This window comes from Semicossyphus pulcher, unplaced genomic scaffold, assembly GCF_022749685.1.
Source record: "Semicossyphus pulcher isolate SPU_LCO1_2020_fin unplaced genomic scaffold, fSemPul1.0.p SCAF_4, whole genome shotgun sequence".
NCBI classification, from domain to species: domain Eukaryota; kingdom Metazoa; phylum Chordata; class Actinopteri; order Labriformes; family Labridae; genus Semicossyphus; species Semicossyphus pulcher.
This window is the reverse complement of record NW_027211715.1, coordinates 620715-638638: the sequence shown is the minus strand read 5'-3', so window position 1 is coordinate 638638 and position 17924 is coordinate 620715. Positions and strand designations below refer to the sequence as shown.

Here is a 17924-nt window from a genome sequence, read left to right as displayed (position 1 = left end):
CTGCGGAGTTCAAACATAAAACCTCAGCGGCTACTACAAATCTGTTAGATGGTGTGTTTCCCTTTTAATATGACGAGTGTATGATGTGAACCTTCTGCGTCTGCATTACGTGTTATTGTCTTTATGTTTCACATGTTTGCATTAAAGCACTTTGTGAAGGTGCTTTATAAATAAAGTGTATTATCATTAAATAAAATAACTCACATTGTAATCTTTCCACTCACCAGAGCAGTGACCTTTGACCTGTGCTACATCACACACCGTGCTGTGATAAACAGCCTGATCGGCGTCTCAAACATCAGCTGGGACTCTGCAGGTCGATCAACTTTCACTCAAAACATCCGTCCAAAAAGACTTGAACAATGAATATATTGAGGATGACTGGCAGGCATCTATACGCCTGATCAGGTCCACATCTACCTGTAACCGCTTGAGAGAAACTCAGTACAAGATACTTCACAGGCTACATATTACTCCAGTTATTTTAAACAAAATTGATCACTCCATTTCTCCTCTGTGTACCAAGTGCAACTTACAAAGGGGGACGTATTTCCATTACTTTTGGGAATGTAAATCGATTTCCAGATTTTGGTCACGTATCTCAAAGGTGGTCAGTGGGATATTTAAAATAAAAATTAAGAAAGACCCTGGAGTTTTCCTCCTAGGCCTTCCCTCTAGGGACCTACATCTCACTGCATCACATTATAAGCTCTTTGATAAACTCCTTCTAGTTGCTCGAAAGTGCATACTGCAAAACTGGATCAATACTCTTCCACCTAGTGTCACCCTTTGGTACAGGGAGATTTTTAACACCCTCCCTCATGAGAGGTTACAAGCCGTTGTAATGGGCAAGGACGAGTTATTTTTAAAAGTTTGGACACCCTTCCTAGATTATATACCTGCAGATCTGAAAAATCTGCTATTGATGGGCAGACAGTTTTCTGAATGGAAGAAGGCCTCCCCCTTGCAACCCTCAAATTGAGAGACGCAGGGTATAATGGGCTGCTGATGACTGGTTGCCCTCAACTCATAATTATATACCGCGGACTGGAGACAAACTACAACTGTTTTTCTTTTTTTTCCTTTTTTTTTCAATTTTTTTTTTCAATTTTTATTTATTTATGTTTTATAACTATTATTATTGTTATCTTATTAATCATGCATCATTATGTCATTATTATTATTGTACTGATCATTATGACTATTTTCACCTTTTATTTGTCTGTATAAATCTGTAACTTGCATGTGCTGTCTGACGGGTCGGGGTGGGGGGGTTTGTTTCTGTATTTTGTATTGTCTCTATGTTTAAAAACAATAAAATGAACATCCGTCCATCATCTACACCTGCAGCCTATCCCACCTGTCAATCACAGGGCTGACACACAGAGACGGACGACCTTTCACGCTCACACTCACACCTACGGTCAGAGTCACCACTGAACCTAACGAGCATGTCTTTGGACTTTGGGAGGAAGCCGGAGAACCTGGAGGGAACCCACGCATGCACGGGGAGAACATGCAGACTCCACACAGAAAGGCCCACTACGCCTGAACCGGGACTCGAACCAGGAACCTTCTAGCTGTGAGGGGTAACAGCTAACCACTACACCACTGTGCCGCCCACTCAGGAATACTGAGTGTAACTGATCAGACGTTTGAACTGTTTGAAGAGGAGATGTTTCATAATCTGATCAAGTCTTTCTGAACTGTTTTTGTTCTAAAATAACTTGAACCAGACACTTGAGCTGATTTCATATTTTTATTAGAATTTAAAAGACAATCTGCTTTAAAAGATCAGACATACGTTCACACACGTTCCTGCGCTGATCTGTTTATTCAGGTTTTGTAGAAAGCAGAAAGAGAGACATGAAAGAACAAAAGTATAAATGATTCAATTCTGATTGAGAACTGGTAAAAAACAACTGTTGCATTGTGGGCATTGTGGTCTCTGAACCGAGCCTTCACTGTGCGAGCTGAAGCTGACTCTGCAGATGGAGACGCTCCTGACCCGTTTGTTTGGAATGTTTTCATCAGTGAGAATTACACCTGAAGCTGTTAATGAACATCTTTGGACTCAACAGATGCTTGATTAGTGTACTATAATAATGATACAAGTCTTTAATCATAGTGATATATTCTGTCTGAAAGAAGCCTACAGAGAGAGATCCTTCTAATCAGTCACAATCAGAGACGAGCACATTCACTGAGTGCACAGGTAAGAACAAAGAGTAACAGCTGCATCACATCCAGGTATAATAACTGAGGGAGTCACAGCTGAGCGTGACAGAGCATGAAGGCCGCTCACAGAGCAGGCAGGTAGGCTCTGACCCGGGCCAGCAGCTCAGAGGGATCCTGTAGGACAGCTGGAAGGTTGTTCCTGTTGACGTAGGCGGCCACGCCCACAGCAGCAGCCAGCGCCGTCACAGGCCCCAGGAAGGACCTGTGGGCTTCTGGCTCCTCACAGGGCCGGGTCTGCATGGGCCGAGCCACTCTCTCCCACTGAGTGAGGATGGCCTGGCGGGCCCCCGCCCACTTTCCCGGCCCCCGGAGGCGGTACTGGTACGGCGTGCAGGGCCCCAGCAGCACGTTCAGTCCTACCCTGGGATCAGTCAGCAGCAGCCTCGGGATGCTGGGTCGGACCCCCACCTGCTCGGCGACCTCATCCATGTAGCTGATGTAGTCCACCTGGATGGTGTGCCTCTGACTGCTGACGTACCTGTTGAACACAGACTCCAGGTGAACACGAGGTGGAGAGCAACATTTGGTGCTTTTCATAATCTAGCAGTGATGACAGAGCGGAGTGAGCCCTCTGCAGCACCTTCTGGCCATGCTGTCCTTCTTGCACTGGATGTCTTTGATCATGGCCGCCTCTGAGGGGAGCTCGGTGCAGCCTGTGAGAGAGGAGACACTGTCACACTGCGCACTGCCCTCTCAGACGCACAGCACCTCTGCCGCTAAGAACCTGTGTTACCTTTAAACACTCGACTGGCCCATCTGGCCTGCATCTCAGAGATGGGCATGATGGCTCCCAGCGGCTGCACCAGGCCGATGACGGCCAGCGTGGGGCGCTCCAGCTGAGGAGGAAACACGTACTTGTACAGAGACGCTTTGTTCTCAGACACTGAGAGCACTTGAGAGGCCAGGAAGGGGAAGGAGAACCTGTAACCTGTGGCAAACACCTGCAGGACAGGACACTCAGTCACACACTGCTCTGCACCTGTGTGTGTGTGTGTGTTTTATTAATCCAACCTACCACCAGGTCGACATCTTCCTCCACACTCCCATCATCAAACTCCACGCTGGAGCCCTGAAACCTGCAGATGTTGGGTTTCACCTGAATGGTTCCCGACAGGATGCGGTTTGGGAGCTCGTCGTTCAAGGTGGGATGTTGGCTGAACAGCCTGACACACACACACACACACACACACACACACACTTAGTTAATGTATTACAACAGAAACTCTAAGTGTTTTTATTAAAGCACACCAGGAAGAACTGCAGGAGACATGAACACAGCTGCTGATCAGACGTTCATATAGTGAAGCTGCTGTTTGTCCTAAAGGAGGAGATGCCATCAAAGGTCATAACAACAGGTAAAGGTCACCTGGGCAGCATACATTATGAGGCACGGCACAGACAGCTCATGTGTAGACATGTCTCCATGAGGACAGACCTCCTGCTCGGCTGCAGCTGTACAGCACTGACGAACAGTACCTGTGCTTCGGCTTCAGGTTGTACAGAGCGTGGTCAAATCTGTGGTTGAGGCGTCTTTCTATCACTCCACAGAGGAAACTGAAGGGGAGAACATTCCTCATCAGCTCCCCCGCTCGGTTAAAAAGCATGTCGAGGGGGAGCCCGTTGTCCCCCACTCGGTTCAGGATCCAGGCCCCCCTCCGAGTGCTCAGGTACACCTGTGAGGACAGACAGGGTGTTGGTCACTGTGCTCCAAAGTTAGAAATATATCAGATGCTCTTTGTACACTTTGAGAATATCAAACTTTATTCTGAAAAAGAAAACATTTAAAGCATTTCAGTTTGAATGTCTCCTCCTGTTGCTAAACTGAAAGTTTGACTGAACTAATGTTTTAACTTAACGTCCAAATTATTCTGTTTATTTCACAGCTGTGGATTTGACTTTGACTTTGTTTGTGTGCCCGCTCGTGTAACCAGATCTCACAGACTCGACTGTAAATCAGAGTCCTGACACATCAGCAATCAGGCTGGAGAGTTCAGAGTGACTGTGAAGCCGTGTTCTTAGTCTGAACCTCCTCTCTGTGCTCATGACGTCAGAGTGATTCTGTTCTCTGTGAATCAAGGCGGGACAAACTGAACAACCTTCAAACCAGTAAATGGACTCACCTGGAGGAACACACGAGCGCTTTCAGTCCTGTTTAGCGGCCTAATTCTGCCTCTTGTGGCCACAATGAGCATTACAACAACACTTTTTCTCTCAAAACTTTTTTTAACCTGTGTTCACAAAGAGTTTTTGTTGCACACATGTTGCCTGTCTGCAGATCCACTTAGACCTGCTTGGTGAATTTGCTGAGCTCCACTGCGATGTCTCCTCCAGAGTTTCCGATCCCGATCACGACGGCCTTCTTGTCCCTCCACTGCTCAGGAGTCTTGTAGTCTCTGCTGTGGAAGAAGGTTCCTTTGAAAGAGTCGATGCCTGAGGAGAGGACACACGTGTGACTGTGACAAATGCCTGTAACTCTATTGTTCTGCAGCGTAGATGTGACACACACAAGTGTATGGTCACAGTTGATGTAATTTTGCTTATGTATTTATTTTGGTCTTGTCCATTTTATTTTCATTAAGGGGAATATTCCAATATAAGCCGTATGGTCACTTATGGCCTTTTGTTTACATGGAGTATTTCAGTATTGCCAGCAGGAGGCAGTGTGGCGCTTTGCTTCTCCGGTGGGACCTTCTTGCTAGCGGACTCTCGTAGTTTCTTCATTCTTATGAGTGAAGCTGGAAAGAAGCACTCGTCGCCTGTCTCATTCTTTCTCCTGTTCTACAGGAACTCTTATCTGTGTATGGGTTCTCATTCTGAGACCTGCAGCAAAGACACATGTAAAGCTGACACATTGACTGTTTCTCTGGCGCTGCTTTCTGTAGACACACGGTTATGTAAGCACATCAGACATGCTCGGTCAGTTTCAAAGGTCAGGTGATGTTTACAGCAGCCTGTCGGTGGTGTCCTACCTGGGAAGTCCTGCAGGGGCATGTTGGGCTGGCAGTGATGCCCGACACAGATCATCACCGCATCAAAGATGTGCTTCTCCTTTCTGCCCTCCTTGTTCTCGGTCTCAACATCCCACTGGCCTGAATGAGAGAAGTCTGACCTCTGCTTCACCTGCAACACTTTGGTCTGAGCCACAGAGAGGAGACACACACGTTAGCTGATAACAGAGCAACGGCTGAGGGCAGCAGGGTGTTTACCGGAGGAGCCAAGAGGACGGACTATCACATCTCCTGAGTGTGACCTGCACAGATGCGTTACATGTTTTCTATATTAGAAGAGAATCATGTTGGTTTAATACCAACTAACTGGCATTGAACCAGTTTGAAACCAGTCTGAGTCTCCTTCGTCTCCTCTGCTTTAACACGCTGACTTTAACATGTTCAAAAGCATAAACATTGTGTTATAACACATCAACAGCGTGAGAGGAAACGTCTCTCATGTTCTCCGTAAGAATCTCTGAATGCTTTAACATGCACAGAGTGTGAGAGCAGACAGGAAGTGATGCAGCATCCTTACGTTGAAGCGGATGTGTTTGGTGAGCTGGAAGTTATCGGCGTACATCCTGAAGTAGTCCATGATCAGGGAGTTGTGCATGAAGTTGGGGAAGTGTGCAGGGATGGGGAAGTCACTGAAACACATCATCTCCTTGGAGGTGTTGATGATGACAGAGTGGTAGATGCTGGCCCTGTCCGCCTCCGGGTTCTCCTGCAGTAACAACACATTCATCCTCACTGTGAGCTCCCTGTGCTGGTGACACCACGTGCGTGATGCTGTCACTGTGACCCACCTTAAACCTCCACAGACCGCCCAGGTCATCGCTGCTCTCGAAGCACACGGGCTGCAGCCCCTCATCCAGACAGCACTTGATGCAGGCCAGACCTGAGCTGCCCCCCCCGACCACTGCGACCCGACGAGGCATGTTTGGATCTGACAGGGAGAAACACATCAAACACATGAACACACATGTGAACAGAGGTAGCACGCAGCTGCACACACTTTCAGTCTGAAGTCTTTCCTACTTCAGCGCGTCGATCAGAATGTTTGAGCCGTAAATATAAAGTCGCTTAAAAATAGACATGTTCATGCAAACAGCTGACAGGACAACAACCAAACATGCTGCGACCTCAACCGAACTTTACTCTCAGAACAAACTGCGTGTTGGGCGTTAACGACACTGTCACAGCTTCTCTGCGTTTCTTTCTGCAGGACTCGAACAGAAAAACGCTCCAAAGTTTCTACTTCAGTTTGTGTGTGTTAGTTACCTTCTCTTACCTTTTCGCTTTGCAGAGGGAAACGACTTGTTGCAGCGGTGTGTGGATCCACAGTGGGCGGAGAGACGGAGGGGATTATATAAAAGTGTCAAGAGATAAATAATGCGGGGTCAGAGTTCAGTAAGTGGGGGAAAGGCAAACAGACCGGCCTCTGCTGGAAACCCTGTGTGCTACCATGAAAGCTTCTGTGTGTGCTACAGTCGGAGGCGTTAATGCATGTACAGGGCTTCTTATAGTAGGGGAGACCGGGGGCTAGTGTGACGTGTTTTTATTTGGTTGTAGTGCGCAGATCATAGAGCTTATGACACATTAACATTAACCCCCCCATACACAGACACACAGACACACACACACACACACACACACACACTTTGTAATGAGGCACCGAATCTTTCAGTCATTAGAAAACAAAAGTCACATTTTAAAGAGGGAGAAATGAACGAGGTGTACATCAACCAACTCAAACGGTTCTTCTGAAATGAGTCACCTCACACCACCTTCTTAACACACCTGTTCACCTTTGGACTATAATTCACCACCTTCCCTGTTTTCAGTGTTCCCTCTTTCTTCCTGTTGTCTGTTTGTTATTTACTCTGTAAAGTGGCCTTGGGTCCCTTGAAAGGTGCTATATAAGTCTAAGTTATTATTAATATTATTAAAAGTTCCTCTTCTTCTTCTTTATAGTATTAGTATTAATATAATAATGATAATAAAAGTACTATGTTATAAATGTTTAACTTCATATAAATGATTTAATAACTTTAAAGGCTTCATATGCGACATTTTACACGTCAATATATCCCAAATCAAGTCCAAGATATTCTGGAAACAGCTCCTTAAAAAAGAAGTCAGACGAACATTCGGGACGATAACTAACTCACCGTTTGTTTGAATGTTAGCTGGCTTAGTGTAGCGTTATCATATCACGCTCATTCTGTGTAATTAAGCATGCTAGCGGGGGCTGTAGCAACATGCATAGTAAGCTAACGGCTGATTCACGCTGGAAGCGTGACGTGTGCGGGCGGCTGCGGGACGTGTTCATTTTCATTTTAAATGCATGATAACAGATGATCGTCTTCACACTCGCGCTGCTCACACACCGAACATGTAGAGAACAGGAGGCTCGCCTATTTTTGGTTCTCGGCCAAAACACACGGTGAAAATGAATTGTGATGAGTCCTATTGATCTCTGAATTCTGACTCGTTTGTACACAATGCTTTTATTTTGAAGTGTTTCCCGGGCCGTTGTTTTTTGTTTGTTTGTTGTTTTTACTTTATTTGTAACTTTTCCAGGAAGTGATTTGATGGATAAAGTCACTCACAGGCTCCTTGTTGTGGTTCCTGCTTAATTGTCTTTTAAAATAAAAACGTAGTCATAAGTCTCCCGCGGGCCATGAGTATGTATGTTGGTCAAAACAAATAAATCACATCATGTTTCAGAATAGAATAAAATCACAGTTTGTTACAGTTGGGAACTTTTCAGGAGCAAATATGAGCTTTGTGTTTGTGTCTCCATCTGCTGGTTTAAAGGTGCAATGCTCGATGACATCTTACAGCCCAGTTCACCTCTGGTCTGCACACGATCAGCTGGTATTCCAGCAGCAGTGACGTAGATATAAAGGTTAGTAAACAGAACACGGTGCAGACAGTCACATCACTGCACTGTGAGCTGATTCTTCTTCTTTCTTAGGTTAATGAGCTTTTCTTCTGCATTCACTCTGTCGTTCTGTCTCAACCACACACAAACTCTTCTGATAACACATCACACACCTTTTATCAGGAAGTTTTTTCTATTGGCCAGAATCAGCCAGTCCAACAGGTAATCAGCAGGTCAGAGCCTGGTGTCCTCAGACTGATCTACAGGTGGTGCACAGAGGAGGAGCCAGCAGGAACAAAGTCTGCCTCCATCATCTGAATGATAATAAGATGTTTATCTGCTCTGTTCTTCTGTTTCCTGTTTACCTGTACAGGTGTCACACAACATCCTCCTCAGAGCATCACACTGACAGACCGAATATCAGAAGTGGATTGCATTCTGTCTGATGTCCAGCAGGGGGCGACTCAGTGTGATCCTATAGAAGTCTATGAGAACATGCTCCTCCTCCTCTCCTGATGTATTCTCTCAGTAAACATGTTCCTAATGAGTTTATGGTCTCAGTCTGTAGTTTCAAGTCTTCTTCAGCACAGCATGATGTTCATTTAGTCACTGATGCTCCCATTGAGAGTCACACAGACCAGGAAGCAGACAAGCACAAGCTCACAAGCTTCTTTTGTCTAATAAATACACAAGTCGGCTCAGCAGCCACCACGATGGTTAACTAGCTACTTAACAGATAATGAATTAGTAACTCGCACAGACTGTGTCGCTTTAATATTTAACATTATCTAACCCCTCCCTTCTCTTAAGCTCCACCCTCTCGTCCAAATATGGTCACTTCTGCCTGCAGAAAACCAAGATGGTGGAGGCCAAACTCGAGGATTCGAACAGGCGTGTGACGTCACAGAGACCACATCAGTTATTTATACAGTCCACTGAAGAGCCGGTCCACTGCTTCACTGCCCGGGTCCAATCAGAACTATGTGCAGCATCAAAATTCTTCTCATGATTTAAGAATAATTTACAGCAGCACCTTTTTATCACAGTGTCATCCCAACACTAATTCATGTGCAGTTTATCACACTGCAGTAAGCACCACGGACTTCATGTTGTCATCCTCTCACAGTTCAAAGAGACGGGCGGTGCATTAATGATGACACACTTTTTAATTCTTTAATTTAACTTTGTGATGTAAAAGATTCAGATGAACTCATTTTATATATTTTTGGCTCAAACATGATTTTATTATCACACATCATTAAGTCAGACAAAAGATCAACAAGAGGAGACTAAATAAAAACTGACTGCTTCACATGAGTTACTGATGTCTGCTCCCTCATCAACATGGACTCCTGCAGGTCACTGAGGAGACCTGAAACAGCAGCTGTGTTTGCTGTAGAAGAAGCAGCACAGCAGGGCTGCACCTGAGAACACCACCATGATGCTCCGACACGAGGAGGCTCTGGGTTCTGGTTCTGGGACCACTCTGGTCCTGAAGGGCTGAAGCACCCGCTCCCACTGAGTGAGGATGGCCTGACGGGCTCCAGCCCACCGGCCCGGTCCGGTCAGACGGTACTGATAAGAAGTACAGGGACCCAGCAACACCTGCAGCGCCAGCCTGGGGTCCTTCAGGAAGAGAGACAGCACGTTGGGTCGAACCCCCACCTGCTCTGCCAGAGAGTCCAGGTACGGGATGAAGTCCACCTGGAGGGGGTTACGCTCCGAGCACGCAAACCTGACAGGAGAACAAAACATGATTAAAACAAAGAATCTGATTTTATATCAGACTTAACTTTGATTTACACACAGAGCACGAGCAGGGCTCTGCCACACGGTACCTCATTAATGAAACTGTAACATTATACATGAAGCATCGGAGGTCCCTTTAAGTCTGTAACGGTGACCTTACAAGAAGAGCCAGACTCAGGAAATCCCTTTGTCACGTTCAATCTTATAATTAACATGTTGAAGAGATGAAAGCATTAATCAATTCATCAAGACAAACTGCATCAATCATGATGTGTGGCATACTCAGGGGCATGAGGGCACTTTATCATATGTTATCAGCAGCAGGGGCATGAGGGCACTTTATCATATGTTATCAGCAGCAGAGGCATGAGGGCACTTTATCATATGTTAACAGCAGCAGAGGCATGAGGGCACTTTATCATATGTTAACAGCAGCAGAGGCATGAGGGCACTTTATCATATGTTAACAGCAGCAGGGGCATGAGGGCACTTTATCATATGTTATCAGCAGCAGAGGCATGAGGGCACTTTATCATATGTTAACAGCAGCAGGGGCATGAGGGCACTTTATCATATGTTATCAGCAGCAGAGGCATGAGGGCACTTTATCATATGTTATCAGCAGCAGGGACATGAGGGCACTTTATCATATGTTATCAGCAGCAGAGGCATGAGGGCACTTTATCATATGTTATCAGCAGCAGGGGCATGAGGGCACTTTATCATATGTTATCAGCAGCAGGGGCATGAGGGCACTTTATCATATGTTAACAGCAGCAGAGGCATGAGGGCACTTTATCATATGTTATCAGCAGCAGGGGCATGAGGGCACTTTATCATATGTTATCAGCAGCAGGGGCATGAGGGCACTTTATCATATGTTAACAGCAGCAGGGGCATGAGGGCACTTTATCATATGTTATCAGCAGCAGAGGCATGAGGGCACTTTATCATATGTTATCAGCAGCAGGGGCATGAGGGCACTTTATCATATGTTATCAGCAGCAGGGGCATGAGGGCACTTTATCATATGTTAACAGCAGCAGGGGCATGAGGGCACTTTATCATATGTTATCAGCAGCAGGGGCATGAGGGCACTTTATCATATGTTAACAGCAGCAGGGGCATGAGGGCACTTTATCATATGTTAACAGCAGCAGAGGCATGAGGGCACTTTATCATATGTTATCAGCAGCAGGGGCATGAGGGCACTTTATCATATGTTAACAGCAGCAGAGGCATGAGGGCACTTTATCATATGTTAACAGCAGCAGGGGCATGAGGGCACTTTATCATATGTTATCAGCAGCAGAGGCATGAGGGCACTTTATCATATGTTATCAGCAGCAGGGGCATGAGGGCACTTTATCATATGTTATCAGCAGCAGGGGCATGAGGGCACTTTATCATATGTTAACAGCAGCAGGGGCATGAGGGCACTTTATCATATGTTATCAGCAGCAGGGGCATGAGGGCACTTTATCATATGTTATCAGCAGCAGGGGCATGAGGGCACTTTCGCTGCGTTCTGTCAGACTGAACAGCTGCACAGTGTCTGTCCTACCTCTGATGCATGGTTTCTGTGTCTTTGTTAATTTCCCTCATCATGGTCTCTTCTGACGGGAGGGTCGACAAGTCTGCATGAAAGAAAAGTCTGTCAGATGAAAGTGAACTGATATTTAATGTAATAAATAATATTAATAACATTCTGTTTAATAAAATCTATACTTTAAGACTGTTTTTGGGAGAAATGTTTATAAACTAAACAATCAGAACCGCAGAAGGTGTCATAGCTTCGGTCTGGAGAGCACAGCTGTTAAACGTGGTTTAATCAACGGTAAGGCTGTGCTGTTGTCCCAGCTGTCATTGGACGAGAGGCAGGGTCACCTGTCAATCACAGGGCTGACATACAGAGACAGACAACCTTTCATGCTCACGCTCACACCTACAGGTGATTCAGAGTCACCAGTGAACCTAACGAGCATGTCTTTGGACTGTGGGAGGAAGCCGGAGTACCCACGCATGCATGGGGACTCCACACAGAAAGGCCCACTACGTCTGAACAGGGACTCGAACCGGGAACCTTCTAGGTGTGAGGGGACAGTGCCAACCACTGCACCACCGTGCCGCCCTGCCCATTACAATAATAATAATAATATCTATGAACACATTCCGAAGATTTTAGAGAAACAGGTGAAACCCTCTGATCGTGAACCGAAGCAGCTTGTGAGACCAAATTGTGAGTCGTGCAGAATTCATGGGGTTAGGTTGAATTCCAATAATTGTCTGGATCTCGTTGACGACTGAAGAGGCTGAAGTTATGACGGACCACAGAGAGCACACACATGAGCATCAGTGGACTCTGTTGTTCTGCACCTTTAAACACTCTTGTAGCCCAGCGGGCCTGCATCTCAGCCAAGGGGCCGATGGCTCCAAGGCCGTGGACGAAGCCCACCACAGCCAGCGTGGGCCGGGTCAGGGAGGGGGGGAACACGAGTTTGTAGAGACGCAGCCTGTAGCCACATTGAGCCTGCAGAGCTGCAGGCAGGAAGGGGAAGCTGTAGTTGTAGCCTGTGGCAAACACCACCACATCCACCTGTAGGACACACATGAAGCTAAAGATCAGATTTATTTCACTGTACTGAATCTAACAACTGTTTTACATCAAAGACCATCAGCTACCTGTGTGTCGATGCAGTCTAAGACTTGTACTAACACGCACCTTGTCTATGATGCTCCCGTCCACAAAGACCACACTGGACCCTCTGAACTCCTTCACGTTCGCTTTCACCTGAAGCCGACCTGAGATGATCCGAGCTGGCAGGTCGTCATTCACCACAGGGATCTGTGCAAAGAAGCTGCCACAAGGAGAGCAGAGCTGTTTAAGGGAGTGTCTCATAAAAGCAAAGATTTTCTGAATGACTCATATTCTGTTCAGAAGTTTTAGATCTCATTTCTATCCATCCAGTTTTATTCCTGAATCCGGGGCCGGATCGGGTCGGCAGCGGGCTAAGCGTCCTCTCCCCTGCAACGTTTGTTAGCTTCTCCCAGGATCTCGAGACGTCCCTGGGCCACATGAGATGTATAGTCCATCCACGGAGCTCCGGGTCGACCCTGGGGTCCCTTCTCAGTCAGCTGTGCCCGTTAGGGTCCTGATCAGATGCCCGAACCACCTGAACAGTGGCTTGACCTGAATCTCTGAGCAGAAGTCTGAGCCCACACACCCTGAAACTCACTTGGGGCGCTGGTACAACACCCACATTACTGCTGCTGCTGCTCCGTCAGCCTCATGATCCATTTAACCCTCGCTGTGAACAACACTGTGCCCGCTTGTCTGCTTTTCCTTGCTGCTGTTTTTTGATCGCCCAGCCCCTACGTGATGTGTGTATAACCCTCCTCAAACCTTAAACAAGCCCTCTACACTCCCCAGGTCAGCCATGGGTCTCTCTCCTGTCCAGTGTTTCCAGGGTTATCGTCTGCTTCTCTTGCCTGAGCAGGACCGTCGGCCCGTGTCCTGTTTTTGACCTCAGTCTGTGTCACGCCTCCTGCTTCAAGTCTGCCTCAAATCATTACAAGAATAAAGGTGTGACCAGCGCTGTGAAGTCAGAAGTTGTTATGTGCTCTACTAAGACCTTAGATACTTCTGGCTGCAGTGAACATGGTGTCTGTCGCACTGCTGCTTATGATGGAGACATTTTAGACGAAGAATAAAAGTAAAATAAAGGCCTGTATCTCTGAGCGTCTCTTACCCATGTTTTGGTTTCAGGCCGTAGAGTCTGTGGCAGAATGCTTCGTTCAGCTTCTTCTCCACCGTCCTGCTGATCCACGAGGGAAGGAGCTGATATATCATCTCATGCATGCGAGAAGTCCCACAAAGGTCGAATGGAATCCCCCCCTGTCCTACCCGGTTTACTATCCACGCGCCGCTCCTGGTGCTGAGGTACACCTGCAGGTCAGGGCAGCACACAGAGCTTACAGTCATGTGTGACAGTGGTCACTTCATATGCAACAGTCCTGCTCTACTTAAGACACAACACATGCATGTAGTTTATTTGTGTTACCTTTTCAGCCACTCTGCTGACATCCACGGCGATATCACCTCCAGAGTTCCCGATCCCGATCACCACCACTCTCTTCCCCTGCAGACCCTCAGCACTGCGGTAATCCCAGCTGTGGAAGTACCTGCCCTCGAAGCTCTCGATACCTGAGATGGAGTCAGAGGTGAAGGAGATCATGTACAGGAGCTTTACATGTTTACTTTGTCTGGTAATTTCATTGGCTGTGAAAGAAAATACTGTGTATGTGGATCACGGTACCTGGGAAGTCTGTGAGGGGCAGGTGAGGCTGGGTGAAGTGTCCGGTGCTCACGATGATTGCATCAAACACACGAGTCTCCCTCTGACCCTCTCTCCTCTCTGTCTCCACCTCCCACTGACCTGTGGCTGCAAAGTCTGCAGCCTGCCTCACACTGACCACGGCCGTCTGACACACACACACACACACACACACACACACACACACACACACACACACAGCAGCTGTATGAACACATTAAAGCAGGCTCAGCGCAGGAGATCACTCCTGTGTTCATCAATGTTTACCATCGACGCTCAGAGACAGGCTGAAACGTCGCCTCCACACAGAGCAGAACTTGACCTCCATCTAACCTTTAAAAGTGACGCTAACCTGGAAGTGTATGTGCTGCAGCAGCCCGAAGGCCTGCACGTAGAGACGCAGGTACAGCAGCACCTCAGAGTGGTGCATGTTGTTGGGGAGCTCAGCTGGAGGGGGGAAGTCACTGAAGGCCGTCTTCTCCTTGGAGCTGTTGATGACCACCGACCGGTAGATGTTGGCTCGCCCGGGCTCCGGCTCCTCCTGGACGATATAAAGATGTTTATTATTTCAGAACAAACATATGATCATACCGTCACTGAAGTTTGAAGGGACACTTTTCACAAACTTCAAAATAAAAGTAAAAGACTTTCATGTTTTCAGGTGCACACAGCATGACATCAGTCTGACCCTGGCAGCACCCACAGGATGCACATGTTGTATTTCTCTATAATGCTGTTTCTGTTTTCTCATGCTGCTGATGTGAAATCCAGAATGTGACCTTGAGCTCACCTGGCTCAGAGTTTCGTTCCTTTTCTGCACCAACACGCTCTGGAATGACAATTAACCCGCCTCAGCTCTGGCTGTGATCCCGCTGTTTCCCCTGTGTGTCCCTGTGTGTCCTTGTTTCCCCTGTGTGTCCCTGTGTGTCCCTGTTTCCCCTGTGTGTCCCTGTGTGTCCTTGTTTCCCCTGTGTGTCCCTGTGTGTCCCTGTTTCGCCTGTGTGTCCCTGTTTCCCCTGTGTGTCCCTGTGTGTCCTTGTTTCCCCTGTGTGTCCCTGTGTGTCCCTGTTTCGCCTGTGTGTCCCTGTTTCCTCTGTGTGTCCCTGTGTGTCCTTGTTTCGCCTGTGTGTCCTTGTTTCCCCTGTGTGTCCTTGTTTCCCCTGTGTGTCATTGTTTCGCCTGTGTTTCCTCTGTGTGTCCCTGTTTCCTCTGTGTGTCCCTGTTTCGCCTGTGTGTCCCTGTGTGTCCTTGTTTCCCCTGTGTGTCCTTGTTTCCCCTGTGTGTCCTTGTTTCGCCTGTGTGTCCCTGTGTGTCCTTGTTTCCCCTGTGTGTCATTGTTTCGCCTGTGTGTCCTTGTTTCCCCTGTGTGTCCCTGTTTCCCCTGTGTGTCCCTGTTTCGCCTGTGTGTCCCTGTGTGTCCTTGTTTCCCCTGTGTGTCCTTGTTTCGCCTGTGTGTCCCTGTGTGTCCTTGTTTCCTCTGTGTGTCCCTGTTTCGCCTGTGTGTCCCTGTGTGTCCTTGTTTCCCCTGTGTGTCCTTGTTTCCCCTGTGTGTCCTTGTTTCGCCTGTGTGTCCCTGTGTGTCCTTGTTTCCCCTGTGTGTCATTGTTTCGCCTGTGTGTCCTTGTTTCCCCTGTGTGTCCCTGTTTCGCCTGTGTGTCCCTGTGTGTCCTTGTTTCCCCTGTGTGTCCTTGTTTCGCCTGTGTGTCCCTGTGTGTCCTTGTTTCCCCTGCTTCACCTCGACTGGTGCTCAGATTACTCCGTACACTGATAACCGCCTGAGTCTGCTCCTCCCGTCTGTGCTCCACCTGCCTACGGAGCTACGTCAGTGCCAGATACCTTCCTGTGTTCAGTCTTCACCAGGCGTTTGACCGCCCCCAGCTCTGCAGTAAACTTCATCAAACTCTCAGTTCTGCTTTTGGGTCCCTGATATTACTACAACCCCGACAGCACCTCCATGAACACTTCCAACATGTTGATACCAACTCTCTGAATTTCTGTGGAAGCAACACGAGTCTGTGATTGAGTCAGGGAGGATGCCTGAAGAGGTTTCCATGATCACAACCGATTGGACAATGAGACTGCTTCTGCAGAGTCCATAACTTCCTGTTTATAAACACCATACAAGGAACTATCCGGAACATCTTAGGGTGTGTCATGAACAGAGTGTTCACCTAGAACATAAGAATTCAGAGCTGAAGGAGGGGCTGTACAGGTATATTCCTGCACAAACGTAATAAATGAGTATGAAGGAGGTGCACGGTATAGACAAAGTGTAAACATGAACTTGCAGTGACCCTCACCTTAAACCTCCACAGACCTCCGATGTCATGGCTGCTCTCGAAGCAGGTGGGCTCCAGGCCTTCATCCAGACAGGCCTTGATGCTGGTCAGACCAGAAACCCCTGCACCGATCACCGCCACCGTCTGCACCATGCTGCACAGGAAGTACGACCGACAGCAGCTGGAGCTCTGAGCTGATGTGGAGGAGCCGCCTGAAGAGGAATGTGAGGTCAGCGTCATGTCGACTGTCTTTATATCTGAGGGACTCGTGTGATCAATGACTTTTAAGTTGATTGAGTCAATCAAGGATAAAGACATTATCTTGGTTCTGGGGCTGATCAAGCAGATTTGACGCTGCAGTCAGAGAGACGGACGGGTTTGATCAGCGATTCTGAGACAAAGGTTCCTCTCTGTCAGAGCTGCCTTTCAAAGTGTGCAGGACATACGGCCGGCAGAGGCTCTTCACTCGAGTGTTAGACGCTCTGACTGAAGCTGTTCCTGCAGGTCGTAGACGAGCGGCCAGTCAGCTTCACGTCAGCTCACACAGATGCTTTCAAACTGGTGTAAAGGCTCTGTTACCTTTCAGACTGTTCCAGGTGTGAAGGTGATGTGCTGTCATCAATCACTTTGTCTCTCATGTTGCTTTACCTCCCGGCTCTGAGAGTGTGTGCCCCCCCCCCCCCCCCCCCCCCCCCCCCCTCACTGTTTTCACCTGTGTTGATTAGTCTTACCTCTCCCTGGTTACGCCCTGTGTATGTGGTCACTGTTTCTTTTGCTAGTTCGTTTTAACCTTTCGCCGTGATGCCTTTGTCTACCTCTGTTTGCCACACCTGTGTTTTCCTGTGGACCACTTTACCTGGACCCTGGACTCTCCTCGTGGCTCCGTGTGTTTCACCTGTTGTATTGGATTTAAGTTGCACCTTTGTTGGACTTTTGGTCTCTGTAAGCCTGCGGTTTGTCCTAACACATTCTGCCTCGTCTGCATCTGGCTCCTCTCCTGGTTTAAATCTTAAACCCTGACAGACAGCAGCTTTAGATATCTTCTGTCCCCTGCAGCCCACAAACTCTCCACACACGATTTCACCCTCAACACATTCAAGAATTTCTTTGGCCACTAAAAAAGAAAAATGACACGCAGCTTTGGCACAAGGAGCTTCAGAGCAACAGACGCAGAGTGTCGTGTTGTGCAGTGTTGATGCAGAGTGTAAATTACAGTTTCCCTCAAACACTATGAAGCCTGTTTTCAAACGTGAGGAGCAAAAAGTTCAGATATCTGTGATTAAAGTCAGGCGCTGAAAGTTGACAGAAAAGTAAATCAGATACTTGAAACTCACCTGAAGCACAGGAACAGTGTTTTGTCACGTCTCACCTGTGACAGTTGCAGCAGCTCGAGCAATGATCTGACGTCCTGGAGCAGGTGGACAGATTTACTCTCTATGTGTGCATC

At 47.6% G+C, this 17924-nt stretch overlaps 2 protein-coding genes across 4 annotated transcripts; both read right to left on the bottom strand.

Moving 5' to 3' along the window:
• Positions 1-1762: 1762 nt before the first annotated feature.
• Positions 1763-6577, bottom strand: LOC138607396 (flavin-containing monooxygenase 5-like). Of its 3 annotated transcripts, none has more exons than XM_069679985.1 (10): positions 6520-6577; positions 6035-6174; positions 5764-5952; positions 5208-5373; positions 4526-4668; positions 3715-3911; positions 3254-3401; positions 2972-3179; positions 2819-2891; positions 1763-2716 (listed from the first exon to the last, which is right to left on the bottom strand). In XM_069679985.1, the coding sequence occupies exons 2-10, from the start codon at positions 6164-6166 to the stop codon at positions 2302-2304; spliced, it is 1671 nt and encodes a 556-aa protein (XP_069536086.1). In that variant the 5' UTR covers positions 6167-6174; positions 6520-6577; the 3' UTR covers positions 1763-2301. The 3 variants fall into 3 exon arrangements, with proteins under 3 accessions (XP_069536086.1, XP_069536087.1, XP_069536085.1); XM_069679986.1 differs by having other exon boundaries at positions 6510-6559; XM_069679984.1 differs by lacking the exon at positions 6520-6577 and having other exon boundaries at positions 6035-6209.
• Positions 6578-9474: 2897 nt separating this feature from the next.
• On the bottom strand, positions 9475-16630 carry LOC138607195 (flavin-containing monooxygenase 5-like). Its single transcript, XM_069679763.1, has 9 exons — positions 16499-16630; positions 14551-14739; positions 14181-14346; positions 13926-14068; positions 13614-13810; positions 12587-12722; positions 12241-12460; positions 11429-11501; positions 9475-9850 (listed from the first exon to the last, which is right to left on the bottom strand). Exons 1-9 carry the CDS (start codon positions 16628-16630, stop codon positions 9475-9477), a joined length of 1632 nt encoding a protein of 543 aa, XP_069535864.1.
• Between the last annotated feature and the right edge of the window lie 1294 nt (positions 16631-17924).

Excerpts from the sequence above, each read along its gene's own strand:
- LOC138607396 (XM_069679984.1), bottom strand. The coding sequence starts at position 6,202 with ATGTGTTTGATGTGTTTCTCCCTGTCAGATCCAAACATGCCTCGTCGG. Across the intron at positions 5,953-6,034 it reads GCGGTCTGTGGAGGTTTAAG|GAGAACCCGGAGGCGGACAG; the intron begins GTGGGTCACAGT and ends TTGTTACTGCAG. Across the intron at positions 4,669-5,207 it reads GCCCCTGCAGGACTTCCCAG|GCATCGACTCTTTCAAAGGA; the intron begins GTAGGACACCAC and ends TCCTCTCCTCAG.
- LOC138607195 (XM_069679763.1), bottom strand. The coding sequence starts at position 16,630 with ATGGTGCAGACGGTGGCGGTGATCGGTGCAGGGGTTTCTGGTCTGACC. Across the intron at positions 11,502-12,240 it reads GGCTACAAGAGTGTTTAAAG|ACTTGTCGACCCTCCCGTCA; the intron begins GTGCAGAACAAC and ends TCTTTCATGCAG. Across the intron at positions 9,851-11,428 it reads ACAGAAACCATGCATCAGAG|GTTTGCGTGCTCGGAGCGTA; the intron begins GTAGGACAGACA and ends TTCTCCTGTCAG.